The 17,352-nt window shown below is 35.9% G+C and overlaps 1 protein-coding gene across 1 annotated transcript in view; it reads left to right on the top strand.

The window, feature by feature from the left end:
• EPHA6 (EPH receptor A6) overlaps positions 1-17,352 on the top strand; it is a 497,763-nt gene that overhangs the window by 379,560 nt on the left and 100,851 nt on the right. The window contains exons 9-12 of the mRNA XM_062003218.1: positions 120-228; positions 4,186-4,256; positions 7,591-7,716; positions 16,779-16,964. Of these exons, the coding sequence (XP_061859202.1) occupies positions 120-228; positions 4,186-4,256; positions 7,591-7,716; positions 16,779-16,964 (492 nt within the window). The remainder of the gene's footprint in view (positions 1-119; positions 229-4,185; positions 4,257-7,590; positions 7,717-16,778; positions 16,965-17,352) is intronic.

The raw sequence follows: 17,352 nt of genomic DNA, 5'->3' as shown, positions 1-17,352 counted from the left end.
CAAGCACAAAGGAAACTATTAGAGTAATTGCAACATTTGACCAGTAAAATGCTAGCATCCATTCTACAAGAACTCTTGGTGATGTAGCTTTACGTTCTTTTCTTTATGTTTTCTTTCAGCTTCTGACATGGCCTCAGAACAAGGACAGATTCTTGTAATTGCCACTGCTGCTGTTGGTGGATTCACCCTCCTGGTCATCCTCACTTTATTCTTCCTCATCACTGGGAGGTAATTAATGCTGTAGTGTTCTCATTTACTTAGGGTCAAAATCATCCAAAACTAAGAACAAAAGAATAATGATTAAGTCCTTAAGCCATGTTTTGAGTGCTAAAATATAGGTTAGATGTAACTAAGTGAATGTTCTCTTTGTTCAGCACTGCTTATACTCACAGTTCTGTTGTGAGTATTGTTTCTCATGGGGAAAAAAAAAAAAAGTTTGTGGAGCTGAGCAACTATGTGAAATAAATAAATAACTTGTCTATTTTTAAAATAAGTTTCTGGACCTCTTACCTGCAGAGGGAGAATTTGAAAATACAATGTACTTGTACCCTCAAGACTGACTGAAAAAAACAAAACAACCCCAAGAAAACAAAGTAATCTTTATAAAATCTCATAACTCTCAGTTGCAAAACTTTGAAGAGTGTAACCTTAGGATTTTTTATGTCTTTGGGTTGGCAATATAGCTTGCTAAAGACACTTGAGTGTAAAACTTTTTATTACTTTTGCTACATTAAATTTATAGGGAAAATTCTGCACAATTTTGTATATGTTTTATATGCATATTTCTGCATCTCTTAAGACAAAATGCAGAAATTATACAATGAAATTAAGCTAAGGAAAACTTGATTCCAAAATACTGGAATGAATCTACTGCTTGTGATATCACTGGTGAACAGAAAATATCTTCCTGAAGGTCCTAGTTTATTGCATTTTGGCTTTTTTTTTTTAATTGAAGATATCCCAATTATATCTACATTAGAGCAGTGCTGTTGTACTGGCAGGGGAATTCATGAGTCTAGACAATGATTTTTTTTTAATAAGTACATTTCTTTTTTATAACTGCTCTGATTCTTATACTTCCAATTATTTTATTACAATTCTGATTGTCCACATTCCTTCAGTTGATGTGGTGATTAGGATCAAATAATGACATTATGCAAATTGATGAGAGAGCACTTTGACTTGAGTGGCCAGATGCCATGCTCAATTGCACACTGAAGGTTTTAAGGGAGCTCACAAATTCTAATTGGGCATGTAAAAAATACACTTGGAGGGTGGAACATCAGTCCTTCCTGTCAGATTCCCACACATTAATCTCACCTGCTTCCATGGTGCCTTGCTTTGTTTTTCACTGAGCCTCCAGATGTGATTTCAGGATTTCACCAGGGACTAAAACTGAATTTCAAAAGACAAAGACACTACATCCTCTTCTGTGCTGCCATGGATCAAGAAAACCTAAAACTGGATTGATATTCTATAGAGCTATGGGCCTCTGAGTGGATACAAGTTGGGTTCATAGCTCCTACAGGAAGCTCTGTAGTGAGGGTTGTGGGGGATCTGACCCCTCCTTACCCTTTTCTCCTCTGCTTCCTTCTGAAGCATAAACCAGTTGAATGTGGTAATGATCATCACAAATGGGGCTTTGATATCAATAGAAGGTGCTGCATTTTCAGCTTTGTAATTAAGTCTCTGTTTTGTTGTACAGCATTGCCTTTAATTTGAAAACAAAGTGAAGTGCTATCAGTGTAGGCTAGAGGTTTTATTACAGTACCCCAGCAACCAAACACAGCACTACCGTTGCTAACATTATGTGAATTAATGCTCTGTCTGCTAAATGACAAAAACAGTTAAGTCTAACGTTCAGTTGAAGGTAATGGGAGCAGTTAATATTGGAACATATTGTGACCTCAGATAATCTTAGAAGCCAAGTAAATATTCCAGTGATTACTGCACTGACAAACATTGAAGTCTTTCAGAAAAGGGAGGACTTACTCGTCAATGATAGCCTTTCAGAGAAAATGACTGTGTGGAATCCTTATGTGGAATCCTGAAACATAAGTCAAGTACTTCCTTTAGAAAAAGACTCACTTAACTCAGGGAAAAAAAAATGGAAATGGCTTTCTTTCTCTGTTTATTCCTCCTGTTTGCTAATGTTAAGGATATCAGAGGTTCTTAGCTTTCTAACATCTTACTCAATGAGACCATTTCAATTATGTAAGATATGAATTAATTTTGAAGTGCTGCTTAAATGCAGAGATAAGAGTGTATTCTGCAGAAGATAGAGTAAGAAAATTTTGAATAAATACTCAATTTACTTTAGGACTGAAGGCACATTTCTGCATGAAAAATGGGATGGGTACCCTACAGATGTGCTTCACTGTTGAGAATTAGCAATTTGATGAGCTGTCGAATCGCAGGGCTGCTGATGAGTCTATTCATAGTGGAGAGGCTGGGTTAAATGAGCACCTGCCTCTGCACTTCACTGGGTGATTATCTACCAAGAGCAAGCAGGAAGCATGGCTGTCAATTGTAGATAGAAAAATGAAAGTGACAGAGACTTCCAGTGAGACGGGGGTCTTGGCTAAATTCCAGGAAATGCAATGTTAAAGCTCAGTTATTTATTTTTATCACTACAGAAATTATTCCTCTCCGATTGTTCTGTAACCAACACTAACAGGGAATGGGGAGCTGGAAGACTCCTCTGCTGGTGATTACTCACTGGTTTCTGTTTTGAGGTCACATGCATACTTAGGAGCACTGGACAGACTTAAAACCATGTTTCTTTGACTGTTCCTTTGGGCAGACACTTTAAGAGCTTGTGTGTAGTGTTCTGGCAGTTGTCACACTGAAGGCCAGTTATTCAGGTTCTAAAAATGGCACTGACATCCTTAGTGGTCCCAGAAACTACTATGCAATCTAAAGTTTTCCACAGAAGCTGAGAATCCACTGGGTGCTGTTCCCATCCATAAGGGTATATAACCATGATAGTTCCAGAAGTTTCTACCCTTCAGTCGTTCATCATCACCTCTGTAGCAGTGAATGAATTTGTGAGTGTTCCTACTTTGTTTCAGTAGTTTAAATGAACTATTGAAATGTAGCGGAAATGTTCATATTTCTCACATCTCCATTATTAATATTTTATAATTTTACTGGTAGTGAACACACAGAAACTAATCGTTTTTTTTCAACCTGGTCTTGGAACTGAAAGTCTGTACACAAAAACACATGTCCACATACACTGCTGTTTTGCACTGGGGTCAGTGCCCTAATAGCCCTTAGCTTAGTCCTTAGACCGAAAGATTTCTCTCTATATCATACTTCTTAGGCTGTTCAGTAGGTGAAAAAGAGGTTTAAGACCAAGAGCAAGTATTTTGGCTTTTTCTTGACTAAAACAGTTGCTCCCACTATGTGACCCTTTAAAATCAACATCAACATTCCTGCAGGTAGGCAGCATTCAGGCTGGGAGAAATTTCATTACAGAAGCTTGCCATGTGGCAGTTTTTTCCAATGTGCTCTTGCAGTGTCAAGTAAAGTTGCTAACGGTTCATGAACATCAACATAGTTTAGTATTATTTGTCAAGGGTTCGTAATTTTATAGCAATCCTACAGGCACCTGCTAAATCCTCATATTCAGATAGCAGGCTGCATATTGTTTATGCTATGCAATAACTACTCTTTTAGAAGAAATAACAAGTCAGTGCCTGGCTTAGAGTGCACAGAGCTACTCAGAAAAAAAAAAAAAAGTGGTCCTGATGTAAAAAAATATTTTCTTTTTTCATGAAACGCGGTGAAGTCATAGAAACTATTATCTCATGAAGAATATGTGAGCACTGGATATGAAAGTTAATAGGATAACATTTAATTATCACAAACCAATATATGCAAACAAGAATGCAAAGAAGTAATAATTTGTTAAAATATAGAGGTTCTTTGGAGGAGTCAAATTGGAGGCGAATTATCAGACTTTAAGTAGTCATTTTCATACAAATCATTGAACCGTGGTTTACTTTTATTTGTTTCTAATCTGTTTATAGTTCTTCATGCATATTCCTCTTTTTAGATTCATAACTAAATACATATTTCAAATGCAAAGATTTTGGCTTTTGTAAAAGTGCAGGTAAAACAATGTACATTTATTTTATGTATGACAAGTATTTTAATAAAATAAAATACTTTTCTTAAAAGATGCCAGTGGTACATAAAGGCCAAAATGAAATCTGAAGAGAAGAGAAGGGCTCATTTGCAAAATGGACATTGTAAGTAGTTCAACACTGTGTTACATGCATCTATATCATGTTTTAAATTAAGAATGTTCATTGCTTTCTGTACAGTTTTTGCCCGTGACATTTTAATCTGACCATTTGAATAGATCCTTATTGTCTGCACCATCAAGAGGCTTTATTTGCCTATCCTCTTGAACAACCACACTCAGTTCACTCTAATTAAAAAGGTTTTATGGTATTCTATTAATAATATTTATCAGTTTTTCAGAGATACTTCTTTGAATTCTCACGTGGTCTGAACTATATTTAATTTCTGCCTCAAACTATGTGCCTTATTTGTATCCAGTTCTCTTTGACTTTAGGTATCTATACTTCCAGTCACCTAAGAAATAAATAGTGCAAGGGATTGCCTTCCCTCATGTTCTTCCTCACTGATGAGTGCAGTGAGAGGAAATCTGGCAAATCTCTCATGGGCAATATATTAGTTTATTTAGTTTAGTTTGTTGTTTGGTAGTTGTGAGGTTTTAGGGGTGTATGGAGTGGGATTTTTTGTCATTTTGTATAGCATCCTAGGAAATACTGTGATCAAGAAGCTAAGTCATTAGAAGTAAAATCCAGTCAAGTATCTCTTTTTGTCAAGGAAAAGCTACATTTTTCCATAAAGGGTACTTCCAAGGAAGATTTGTTCATTTGTTTCCAAACATGATCAGAAAGGAAAGAAGATAAAAACCTTCCTGCGCTAGAGTTTGATATACGCTTCTGAGACTGACTGAATTTGAGAAAAGCCTCACTCAGTGTCTTCAGGCCAGAATAAATGACGATTGTATTTCACGTTGACAGAATGTTTCATCAAGAAGCTTCACATTCATTTGCAATCATCTCAGCATTAAACTTGAAGGGTCATGTCTCTACTCATGTATGTAAATAAAAAGGAATTACTGTGATTTACCCCAGCAGCTAAGACTGTATTGTCAACAATACTCCATCCTTTACACAGATCATTCAGCATCTCCATAAGAGGTACCTCCTTCATGCTAGTAGCCATCTTTATGTAACTGCTAACTAATCTATAGATTTGGTATTCAGCATCTCAACTTGAAACAGTATGTAAGGCTGTGCAGTCTGCTGGGATCTGTATAAGGGTGACCTCTCCTAAACTGGTTGAATCTGTTAAAAAAAAATCTCTACTGAAAAACCTCCACTGATTAACATTTCCCGTTCCTTCTCTCAGATTTGTCATGTCCATACTTTACACTCTATGCTTCTGCTGTGTGCAGAAGAAAGCTATCTACTGTTCATCCTTTCACGGTCCCTTGGAGCTCAGTGTGTGTCACAGGAAGATTTCAGGAAATAAACTCTTTGAAGGGAGTTAGAAAAGGGTCTTCAATCTTGCTGATAATATACCATCCCACGGTGTCTGGTGTCCTCTTTATTTCTGTATGGTGTGTGTACTCTACTGCCAGTGGTCCAAATGACAGTTGCACACTATTTAAGAAAGCCCAGACACATTCATACGTCCTGAACATGTGTTCTTACCTAATGCATTTAGGTTCATCAGATAATGAGCTGCTTTAGACTCAGCTACTAAGTGAAAAGAGAAAGAAGGCTGAGAGGTATTTAATTCTTTTCAAAGAGGTTCTCTGGACACAGCTGCACTACTCTCCTCTTATCCTGATAAGATGAATCATTACCTACATCTCTTAGTGGATTGAAAGTTTTCCAGAACTTAATCACTACATGGCAGCAGCCTAGATAAATTCTCATCAAGATAGTCCAAGAGAAACAATGTAAGTTGTAGGACATGCTATACTCAAGAACACAAAGGATATTAGCCATGCCAGAAAATGGTGTCTTGCTGGAGTATGCCAAAGCAATCTGGCATCAGCCCATTATTGCCATGTCCATCTCCAAGGAAGCAGACAGAAATTATCAAAGCCTTATAAATAGTTTTAGAATTTTTTTTCTCATTTTGCACCTGGCTCTCTGATTGTTCCATCTGATCAGAAGAGAACAAAGCAGCACAGTCCTCCAGGACCTATCCTCAGAGAAAATGATCTCAAAGGTTTGACCTGTTTGGCAATAGGAATGCTCAGCCATCCACCAGTAAACTGAAGAAGTGAATTAGAAAGCATTGTTCTCAAAGTAAAGGACAGATTGCATAAATTGCCCAAGGACCAGAAAAGTGAAAGATAAACTGCTTTGGCAGTAATCATTGTTAGTCTTGAGGATCTGCTTTTCCCCGTATCTTTTGAGCTCTGACTTGGTGTCTCTGTAAATACCCTTTCCAGTGACCAACTCAGAGCTCATAGTTTCTCTCATGACTTGCTACGTTTTCCAGATTTACCAGCTGTACTTGAAGCATTCTTTAAGGATGTGAGCTAAGTACAGAGACTCCAAGGAGCCTCTTCAGACTAAAATACTAAATAGCATTTCAAAAGGAAATGCTTACAATAAATAAATAATCTTACCCACAATAGCATTTGCCTTAAAACTTAGCTGGAGCCATTATTTTTTGTGAAGGACAAGTTTCCAAAAGCCTTATTGTCCTCTTAAATTTCCTGCCTGAAATGCTGTACCTCAAGAGATGCTTGTATTCAGCTGGGAGAAAGACAAAGCAGCAGAAGAGTAGCATTTGAATTTCTCTTCCTATGGGACAGGGTAACTCTGGGACTCATGTAGCCAGCAAACATAACAGTAACTAGAGGTATAAATAATATCAGAGACCCTTAAGATTCTGTGATTCTGTGAACCTATTACCTGTATATCCTTCATTCTTTACACTGACAGTGACAATTAGTTATGCAAGCTGAATGGATGTTTGGTTTCACAATGCATTACAACAATCCTAAAGATGTATCTGCTTTCAGTCACTCAGAATACCTTAGGAGATTTGAGCAGAGTCCAGCAGGACCTTGCTTACAGTTTCAGCCTGTACTTTTGAATGCTTTTGCTAATGTTGGGTTGACAGAGACTTATCCTCTCTCTATGGAGTTGTAACCCTCAGCTATTTAAAGTCTCAGAAGCCTCACCTAAAAAAGCCACATGAGGGATAAGAGGAAATCTTTGAGTCTGCATTCAGTCAGTCTTTGAAGGCCTTGGTTCTGACAGCAACTTTGGACAACTCATGTGCATTCTACAGTATAGTTTGTGTGATATTAGTAGCAAGCATTAGTAATTTTGTGTCATCTTCTTCTGTTGAGTTCTTGAACTTTAAATCTGGAAGATTTCATATATTATTTCCAATGCTTTCAATTATCTAGTCCAAAAAAAAAAAAAAAAGAAAGAAAAAAAAGGAGAAAACCATATGTAGTTACAGTGCATGACTATCAAAGCATTCTTCATCCCTAATATTCTCTCTTTTTTGCAGTACGTTTCCCAGGAATCAAAACATATATTGATCCAGACACGTATGAAGACCCATCTCTTGCTGTCCATGAGTTTGCAAAGGAGATAGATCCTTCAAGAATCCGTATTGAGAGAGTTATTGGGGCAGGTAAAGTATATCCACTTTAAAAAATGTCTAGGCATGGAAAGGCAGCTTTTCTCAAGTCACCACGATAATACAAGTGGTCAAGTATAGTACAAAATGTGAGCATTTAGTACCAGTTCATGCTCAAGTGTGAAGAGTCTTCACTACTACTCTGATAGTACCAGTTCACTGTCAAGTGTGGCGTACATGAGGTATTGTGACTCTGTGATTGTATTTGACTAATGTTCCAAATGTGGGAATATTCAAATGATGAGTTCTTTTGTGGCAGATTCTCCAAAGAGATGGTTCTATCCAAAACCTTTTTAAAGACTGTATGAATTTTCTGGGTAGAATTGAGTTTGTTTTGGTATTTTTTGTTTTCTTACAAATGTACTCAAAACACTGTGTCATTCAGCAATTGCCATCGTTAGTGGAACATATTCTCTGTCACTGAAAGGAAGATTAGATCAGAATCTCTTTCTGGGTAAGATAAGATCAGAATATAGAAGACTGAGAAAAAATATTCTAAATAGAAAATAGGGGAAGTACAAGAGGGAAGGTGAGAGGCTTTCTTGAGACAGGCTTTCCTGTAGCTGTGCAGGGAAGGATCATCAGCAGAAAGGGATAAGAGAAAGATTTTATTAGAGAGTATAAACAGAATGAAAGGTGATGTGGAGCAGGAAGCAGGAATGAATGAGAAGCAGGATGAATGAGAAAAATAGGAGCAGGACCTCCTCTTACATCTCTGCTTGTCTTTATCTGAGTCTGTGGTGGGGACAGAGGAATTATATCTGGACAATTGTTCCTGTCTATGGGGTGTTTCCCTTCAGTTGAGAATATGTCATTGGAGATGTATACCATTTCAGAGCTGTTTGGAAAACAAGTTTCAAAAGCTCATTAATTGTGTAGGGCACAACGTGCCTCTCACGTTTTCATAGACTTTCCTTTTGGTAATGTGCTCTGTTTATAGGCACGTCTGTTCTGTGCATTGTGTTATCCTCTTGTCTTAGCTTTGGTTTAACTGTCAGGGTTTGCGGTTCAGGAAGGTGCTGTGCAATTGTTCCTACATGTTCACTTTTGGAAAGCTGTTGTAGGGATAAAGACTCACGGCAACTGTCTAGAGTTCACTAGAGGTCCTGGTGGCAGCTCAGTGGTGACAAAAAACACACCTTTGTGGTTAATACAATAGACATTGAGTTCACTTGTAGAAATTAGTCTTTTAAAACCGTTTTATGTAACTTATGTTCTAACTATCTAGGATAGATAGCATTTCATTATTGAACAAGTCCTGAGATTGGTCTCTGTTTTAACTAGTTGTATTTTCCTGAGAACTTAGAAAGACAAAGCTAGAAAAAGGCCTGTAAACTTCTTAACTTAGGGGATCTCAGTGTATGGGTTACAATCAACATGTCATTAAATGTCACCAACATTTCTCACAGTTAAAAATGAACAACAAATTAAAACAAAACAAAACAAAACACTAAAAACAAAACAACAAAAAAAAAATTGACAAGGAGAGTCTGAAGTTTCTGTGGTGCATTACATCCTCTGCATTGTTACTTGCCTGGGGAGCATTAATTATTTCAGCCCCACCAGATAAAGAAGGTGGGAGAGCTAGGCGTCTCTGTCATAAATTTTGATGAACATAAGAATAGAATCCTGAGCTGTATTTCCAGTTCTGAAATTTAATTTCTCCCTCTGAAAGACATTAACACTATACTCGTCTTCAGTTTACTCAATGTGGATAATTCTCTGTTTCCTTAAGATACTAAGAGTGACTGAGTGACTGCATTTTGTAATTTTTTGTCTTAAAGGTATTTATAATTACAACACAGATGTTTTGTCTTCACTTCAGTGTAACTTTATTTCAGTAGCAATAATTAGTATGTTACATACTGCAGTGCCCATCTTCGAGGTATCCATTCTGGGCTTTCTTTGATAATGCTGTTTTATTACTTACTAAGTAAATGCCAGCATGCAAATGCTTCTCTTTTTTAACCTTATTTACTTTCTCTAACTTTAATGCCATCAATAAAAAATAATTCACAGTACAACAGACTGCAAAAATCAGAGTTGCATCTTGTAGAAGAGAGTCAGCGACAAAAAAAATATAATTGTTTGTAGCAAGCCCATCAAAGAACTCATTCTAGCAAGTTTTGTCAAGAAAATTAGTATTAGAAGACATAATGCAATTAAATTCTTCTCTGTTATCTTTGTTTCATCTATCCTAGTCACTCAAGAAAGGAGAGAGATTTTTCAGTTGAGATTCCTCGTTTAATGATACATTACTACACTGATAGCAATGGAAATGTCTGCAGTGTTGCTAAAAAGTGGTTTATGCACTAGAAAATGTCATGCAAATAATATGAGAGGAAAAAAAAACAAAAACAGGTCTATTAACAAATAAGAGAGTGAAAGTATTGACCTGAAAGTAAGAGAGAAAATTCTGTTTCACACTGCAGTCCATGTTGCTACAGTACTTTACAGTTTACCTGATTGTTCAAGCCAGATAATATATAGCTGGCACTGTGCACCATTGAAATTATGAGCTGGAGAGAGCCTCCAGAGGGCTGACTTCTGCAGAAAACATTCTATCTGATTTTCTTTATTTCTTCCTATTCTTCAGACATGCTATAGATATTGATGTCTTAGATTATAAAGCATTGAACTACATTCAGCACTGGTATAACTGCTGATTTCAAAGCAATTGAAAACAACAGACAAGGATTGAGCTTATTGATTTTAGTTCAGCTGAAAAGGGTGTTGTTATTCTCAATTCATTTATGAAAATTCTTTACTCAGCTTCTCTCTCCCTTTTCATATATGCATAGGAGTGATTTTTTTTCCCTGCTTTGAATTTTTAAAAAAATGTATTTTCTGTCTCTTAAAATTATCTATGTAATCTGCCATCTTCAAAGATACTTGCCTAGCAGGACTTGCACTCTAGTTGCAGTGAAATTTAAACCCATTTCCATGCAGGCAAGATGCAGGTTAGATACAATGCCTGAGGCACTGAGAGTACAAATTTTCGCAGAGTTCTTCAACAGCTGCTAGGGGACATAAGATATCATTATAATTCACAGTTGTCCTAAAACTTTTTTTATACTTGAAACATTGTAATTGGATAGAAAGGATTTCTTATCATAGGGTAATTACTTCTACAATTTTCACCAAAGTGAAATAAAAAATTAAAACGTTTTACAAAACGAAACTTTAAAATTTTGTAAGAAGTGAATTAATAGATGTATTTCTTAAATTTGTTTTATCTCAACAGTTTGGCTTGATCAATGGTTTACATTTTGAATTTCTGTAACTTTAATTTTTCAAAACAAAATTTCCATTCAAGAACTGAAAGTTTAAATTTTTTGAACGTCAATGAGGAACATTGCAAATACTTGAGCTTTTTTATTTAGAATTTCTGGTCAAGAAATTTTTGTAACTGATCTTTTCCTGAAAGCAGTTTCCAATCTTTCTTTCAATGGAAAAAGTCATGTCCAAAAGGTCTTGACAATTCACTAGTTGCTGTGCAGATAGATTTGACATTCCAGTTTATTTTTTCAGATTACTTAACTCTGTACGAAAGTTCCCTTTTAAAGTATCTATTAATTACCATCTGCGGTGATGTGAACTGGGAATGTACATTATCTTATTTACTGCTGATTAATCTGTTGGAGGATGAGAGCATCAAATCAAAAGTAATATTTTCAACAAAATGTACTGATTTTCTCATCTCTGATTACAGTTCTGTTAAAAGTGAAAATCTCTTAGGTGCCCCACTTACCTCGCATACACATATACTATAGGCTTGAAAAACAATGACTTCCTACATATTATTTTTGTCCTATATTTCAGTCTCTGCTTAAAGTGCAAAATCTAAGAGCCCCCTCAGAGTATTTGCCTAGTTAAGTTCTGTTGAACAGGGACATCTGAATGCTTCACAAGGCACAGAGATTTCTCTGTAATCGTTTATTAGCCATGTTATACGGACAATTTGGTCTGCTCCTTTGATGCCAAGTATTAATAATACAATAGTACAACAAGGTGTAAAAGAAATAGAGTAAATATCTAAAATCGTTGCATATGTACTGACTGCTCTACATAAAGCTGTTTTTTCCATCACATACTAAAAACAGATTCAGAAAAGGTGACAACAACTGGTCAAATTGGAAAAGTAGAAAGATCTTCAAGCACTAACAGCAGAGTGGAAAATATCCTTTAGTAGTTACAAAGATCAAGGCTACACTTGTCCAGCAAAAAGACATCATAGCCAAAATAAAAATAGTATGCCTGCATGTTTAGTTGTAGCTTTAATAAACATTCCTATTGAAAGTTCATATTATTAGACAGGTAATAGGAAATGCAAAGCAGCAACAGATTAAGGACATCGAGTTCATGAGATTACTTTGAGAAAAAAAAAATAGTGCAGACTTTTGTTAAAATTCTTTTTCAGGTCCTCCTAGTGAACATTACTGAGCTGAATTTTTTGAATGCAGCCACCGTATTCTATGGAGATGGTTAATTGACATTTTTATCTCAGTTCTCACAGTCTTCCCCTCTGGCATGTTTATGGTGGCCTAGTACATCTACAAACTCTCTGAATCCCTACCCTTCCTTCTGGTGCTTCGGTGAACAGACTTTGGAAAGTCCTTTCTCAATTACTCATCGTTTACTTTTTCCATGTACATAAGAAATCTGCATTAAACAGCAACATTTGCAGAGAAATCCAGATTCAAGATGTCTGTGTAGTCAGGTTACTTCCACTTAGTGGCTTCCCATCATCTCCAACCTTACATCTGATTCCCCTGAGAAGAAAAATACTGTTTTGTAGATTTTTTGATTAAATGAAAGACTATCCAGGTTAATAGCTGTTAATGGTCTCCCTTGTTAGTCTTGGAATAACTTCTTCTGATACCTCTATTCAAATTGGAGAGTAAAGGCAGTAGAGGAAACTGCCTAATAATCAAAATTACAGTTGCAGTTTGATCAAATATTATAATAGCAAGCAGATTACAATACCATAGGCAAAATAGAAAGTATTTATAAGTGCTTAGCTTATGTTTCTCATGGTATCATCAACCAAATAACAGGTATTAAGTTCACATTCTAGTAGTAGCTACTGTTTAAATGGTGAAACTGAGTAGTCTATTCTATTTTCTTTTATTACTTATGACAAAGTTTTACTGTTGTTTAATTTTATATTGTATACTCTTGGATACAAAACTCTTGGCTGAGGTTTTTTGTTATCACTAGTAGTCCATGAGATTTCCCATTAGTTCATTACACGGATCACTAGGAACCTTTTTTGACAGTTCCCACAATTTGCCATCTATTCATTGTTGCAGATTCTCTTCAGATGATCCCTTTCAACCATTCTCAATATAGTGCTTACCGCGCCTACTGAAATGTTATCATATCGTTTGATTTTATCCTGTCCATGACATTTTTTTACTGCTCCGTTACTTCTTGGTTTTTGTCTTAACATTTCTGTACCTCTTCATGGAAAGAAGAGGTTGCAATTACCCTGATATTTTTGTTGTTAAAATGTTGAAACTCGAGGAAGAGGCCAACTTTTTGATTTTGCACAGGGAATACACTATATTCTTTCTATAATCTAAATCTTCTGCCATTTCTCACACAGGTCTAATGACTAAAACTGGGGAAATGAGTTGAGCTGTATTTGGTGCTGTGACCTTTCAGTTCTATCAGCAGCAACTGTGTTGTCAGACATTTGTTTTGATCTCATGTAGTAATACCAGACTGTATATCAGACTTTTAAATGACTGACTATTCCTGTTTTATTTTAAGAAATACATATGTTATGAGTGAATGAGAAAAAGCATCTGTGGTTTGCGCAGGGTAAGTTTCTAGACTGCTCAATTAGCTTTTTTTTGTATAACACACAGTAAGACTTCTGGGGTTTATATTGTTGAACCAGTGATTATTTGCACTTTATTAAAACAGAATGGACAATGAACTCTATCTTTTTTCTGTAGTTTTCACCAGCATTTTTCCTGAAGCAAGGAAAGCTGTTGACTTCATTGACATCTGGCTCTTAGCTTCTACTTATTACACAGGCAGTCATGAACTTCACTGCTGCAGGGTCAACATTTGTCTTGTTTATCTTCAGACTTGAGCAATAAGACTTATATTTTTAGATTTAAAAAATCTGTTTTGTTGAACATATTCCTCTTTGACTTTAAAAACATTCAAAATTCTTTATCTGAACAAACATGATAGAAAATAGAATAAATACTCTGAAATGAAATCTTGTCAAACTTTCTGAGCCTAAGTAGCTCAATGTTTTATATTGTATCATTGATCTCCATCTAGTCTAAACCGGAACTTGAAGTTATTACACATACCTTATGTTTCTAAATGTAGTAACTGTGTGTTCTGTGAGTTGATGATAACTTACTATCTGTTTGACATCACATCACAAAAAATTTGCTTTTAGTCTTTACGTTCATTAGTTTATCAATCCCAATATCTAAGGGGAATGACATTTCTTTTTAAGTGTACAAATCGTGTGTCCAAAAAAGGGAAAAGGAACAGGTCAGGGAGAGGACACAATGTTCCTTCCTCTGCTTTGGATGTTTTACAGGTAATAAATCTTGGGATTATAAATCCTTCGCCTGCCTCTTTCAGTTTAATTCATTTCAAAACACTCGATGAACAGCCTTTTACAGTCCCTGAGATATGAATGCCATTATTTATGAAATTATGCAGTTGCAGTGCTCCTATATTATCTTATACTAACAAAACTATTTATTCTATAAGCTATGTTTTCCAAGTTATTCTCAAAAATAGTATTTTGCATTTCTGCAGATCTGTTGTTCATGAAATCTTTTAAAAATCTGGATATTAAGGCTCTAGTATTTTTGCTTTTCACTGTTTCATCAAAAGAAAGAAACTGGTAAATTTTCTCATTTTAGGCATATAAGTTTGAAAAGCCAGTAACAAGCAGTAAGGTCATGGCTTTAGAGATGCATCCTAACACCGCTGGATGTATCACAAAATGTCTCCTTCCAAACATTCAAGTTTCACAACTTTGTTTTATAGTAAGATTTATAGAATGGAGCCCTGGCACAGGCTGCCCACCAAGGTTGTGAAGTCTCCTTCTCTGGAGTTTTTCGAAATCCACCTGATCACGTTCCTGTGTGACCTGATCTAGGTTAACATGCTTTAGTAGGGGGACTAGATGATCTCTAGAGGTCCCTTCCAAGCCCTGCAATTCTGTGGTTCTGAGACCTTAAAAGTCCAAATTAGCTACTACTTTTTCAGCGGCAGTAATCAGTCAAACTCTCAAGTAGAGCCTTCTAAGAGCTCAAGGGACAAAATCATATAGGAAAATCTCTTCCCCTTTTGTCAAAAGATTAGCATTAGTCTGATGACATATTTTCACATATATACAGAGATTGTCAGGGAAGCACATGCTTTGACTTATTCTTTAAAATTAAGTGCAAATTTTTTAAATGGTGTTTCTTTGGTAGAAAGAAGACCTGGGACACTTGATTTTTTTCTAGCCATTTAAGAAGTTGCTAATTTATTCAAAGGTTGTGTTCAGCATCTGTTAATTCCACTTTTGCACTTGATGACATCTCTATTTTGAAGCGAAAGGAAAGCTCTGAAATTGTTTTTTAATTCCTCCACTCTTCCTAGATCTTATTGGCTAATAAACCTTGTTTTGTTTTAGTGGAAGCAACAGAACCTAATAAAATAAAAGCTGTATGACAATATCCATTGTAATCCTATAACATCAGGTAGTTATAATTTTCTGAAGTGAAACTTCTGCCTTTAAGGCCTCTCCCTTCTAGATTCAGCTTGTATCTGAAGACACACTGTTACAGGGTAGAGCTCTCTTATTTGTTGGGGGTTTTGTTGTTGTTATTCTGTCCTTAAAGTGTAAGGAACACTAATTCAGACAGCACTCAATGGAGGGGGCAACAAATTATTTCTTCCAGTTAAAAATGTATCTGTCTAGGATGTCTAGGACTTCTGATTCTAAAATAGCTGGGGCAGAGAATTTAGTTTTGCCATGAAAGTGCTCTGCAATGAGAATTGCTTTGAAATATTTTTAGAGAACACTGTTTTTCATTTATTGAATTATGACCCATTAAAAACTGACCTGCAGGTATTCATATTGTATTTGGAAGGGGCTTTAAACAACTTCTGTGTAGCCTCAAGATAAAAGGAAAATTGTGATTTCCATACAAACTTAATTAGTAAATGTGTAAAGGGAATGCAGAGGTGTGCATTCTTCAAAGGCACTTACATACTCAGGAAAACATCAGATGAAGCAAGGTTTGAGATTCCTCTCATCCTGATTCGCTGAAACTGTTGACCTTTGTCTTTCTGAATAGTGAAATATGTCATTAATTTCAAGTAGGTGTATAGGTGTGTAAGACCATTTTAAAAAATCATATACAATTGCTTTTCTGAGGCATAATAACATTAAGTGCATTTTTAATGCTTTCTATGCTTATAGGATCATCAGGCATTTATTTTTCACAGCATTTCTTTTTTTACAAGTCTTAGTTTGTGACACCCCTGTACACAGATAAGTAGATATTTTATATAGATATTTTGTCATCATTAGAATTAAAATCTAAGTGTTACTGCATTCCTTCCTCGTAGCATGCTCAGATATATCATATGCATATTGATAGCAAAATTCAGTCTCAAAGTGTCAATATAGTAACATGAACCACACTCTGGAGGGTAGAGTGTTTTGCTGTTGCAGTGAAAGTACACGTCTTGATGATCTTGTGGGGTGGCATAAAGGAAAGGTGATAATTTTTTATGAGGTAGTGCTGAATGTTTTGCTTTTGTAGGATGTGATGAAACTCAGGAACTTGGCTATCCCTTCATTATTTATCTGTCCACTTCTATGCAATATGTGTTTCTGGAACATTTTTGTGTTCTTGTTTCACTGCCAACTACAAATACCTTGAACTATTAAAAGAGACGGCTTTTCAGCCGCTATTGAAGATTATTTTGAAAAAAAAATTATTTGAGTTCACAAATAAGAACTGTACTATAGTTTTCCAGGCACGTGAATGATCTAAGAAATATTTTCTCTATTTAAGGTGAGTTTGGAGAAGTATGCAGTGGACGTCTGAAGACACCAGGAAAAAGAGAGATACCTGTTGCAATTAAAACTCTAAAAGGTGGCTATGTGGACAGGCAGAGAAGAGATTTCCTGAGAGAGGCTAGTATCATGGGACAATTCGATCACCCAAATATAATTCGCCTTGAAGGAGTTGTTACAAAAAGTAAGTTACTATTAATAGGGTTTTGTTGGTTTTCTAATTCTGTGTAATTTAGGATCAAAGTTAACCATTACTTCCACATTCATTATGGATTGTAATTCTCATAAATTTTCCAACTCATAAAGTGACAGTAGATCTGTAGAGTTTGGGGTAATGGGAAGAAGCTGGAACACAAAAAGTTTAATTTAAACATAAGGAAAAACTTTGAGAGTGAGGGAGCCCTGGCACAGGCTGCCCAGGGAGGGTGTGGAGTCTCCTTCTCCAGAGGTTTTTAAAACCCGTCTGGATGCATTCCTGTGTGACCTGATCTAGATGGACCTGCTTTAGCAGGGAAGTTGGACTAGATAATCTTTAAAGGTCCCTTCCTACCCCTACCATTCTGATATTCTAT

The sequence above is a fragment of the Colius striatus genome, chromosome 1 (genome assembly GCF_028858725.1).
Source record: "Colius striatus isolate bColStr4 chromosome 1, bColStr4.1.hap1, whole genome shotgun sequence".
Taxonomy (NCBI): domain Eukaryota; kingdom Metazoa; phylum Chordata; class Aves; order Coliiformes; family Coliidae; genus Colius; species Colius striatus.
The sequence above is the reverse complement of the archived record's forward strand: the minus strand, read 5'-3'. Positions and strand labels throughout refer to the sequence as shown.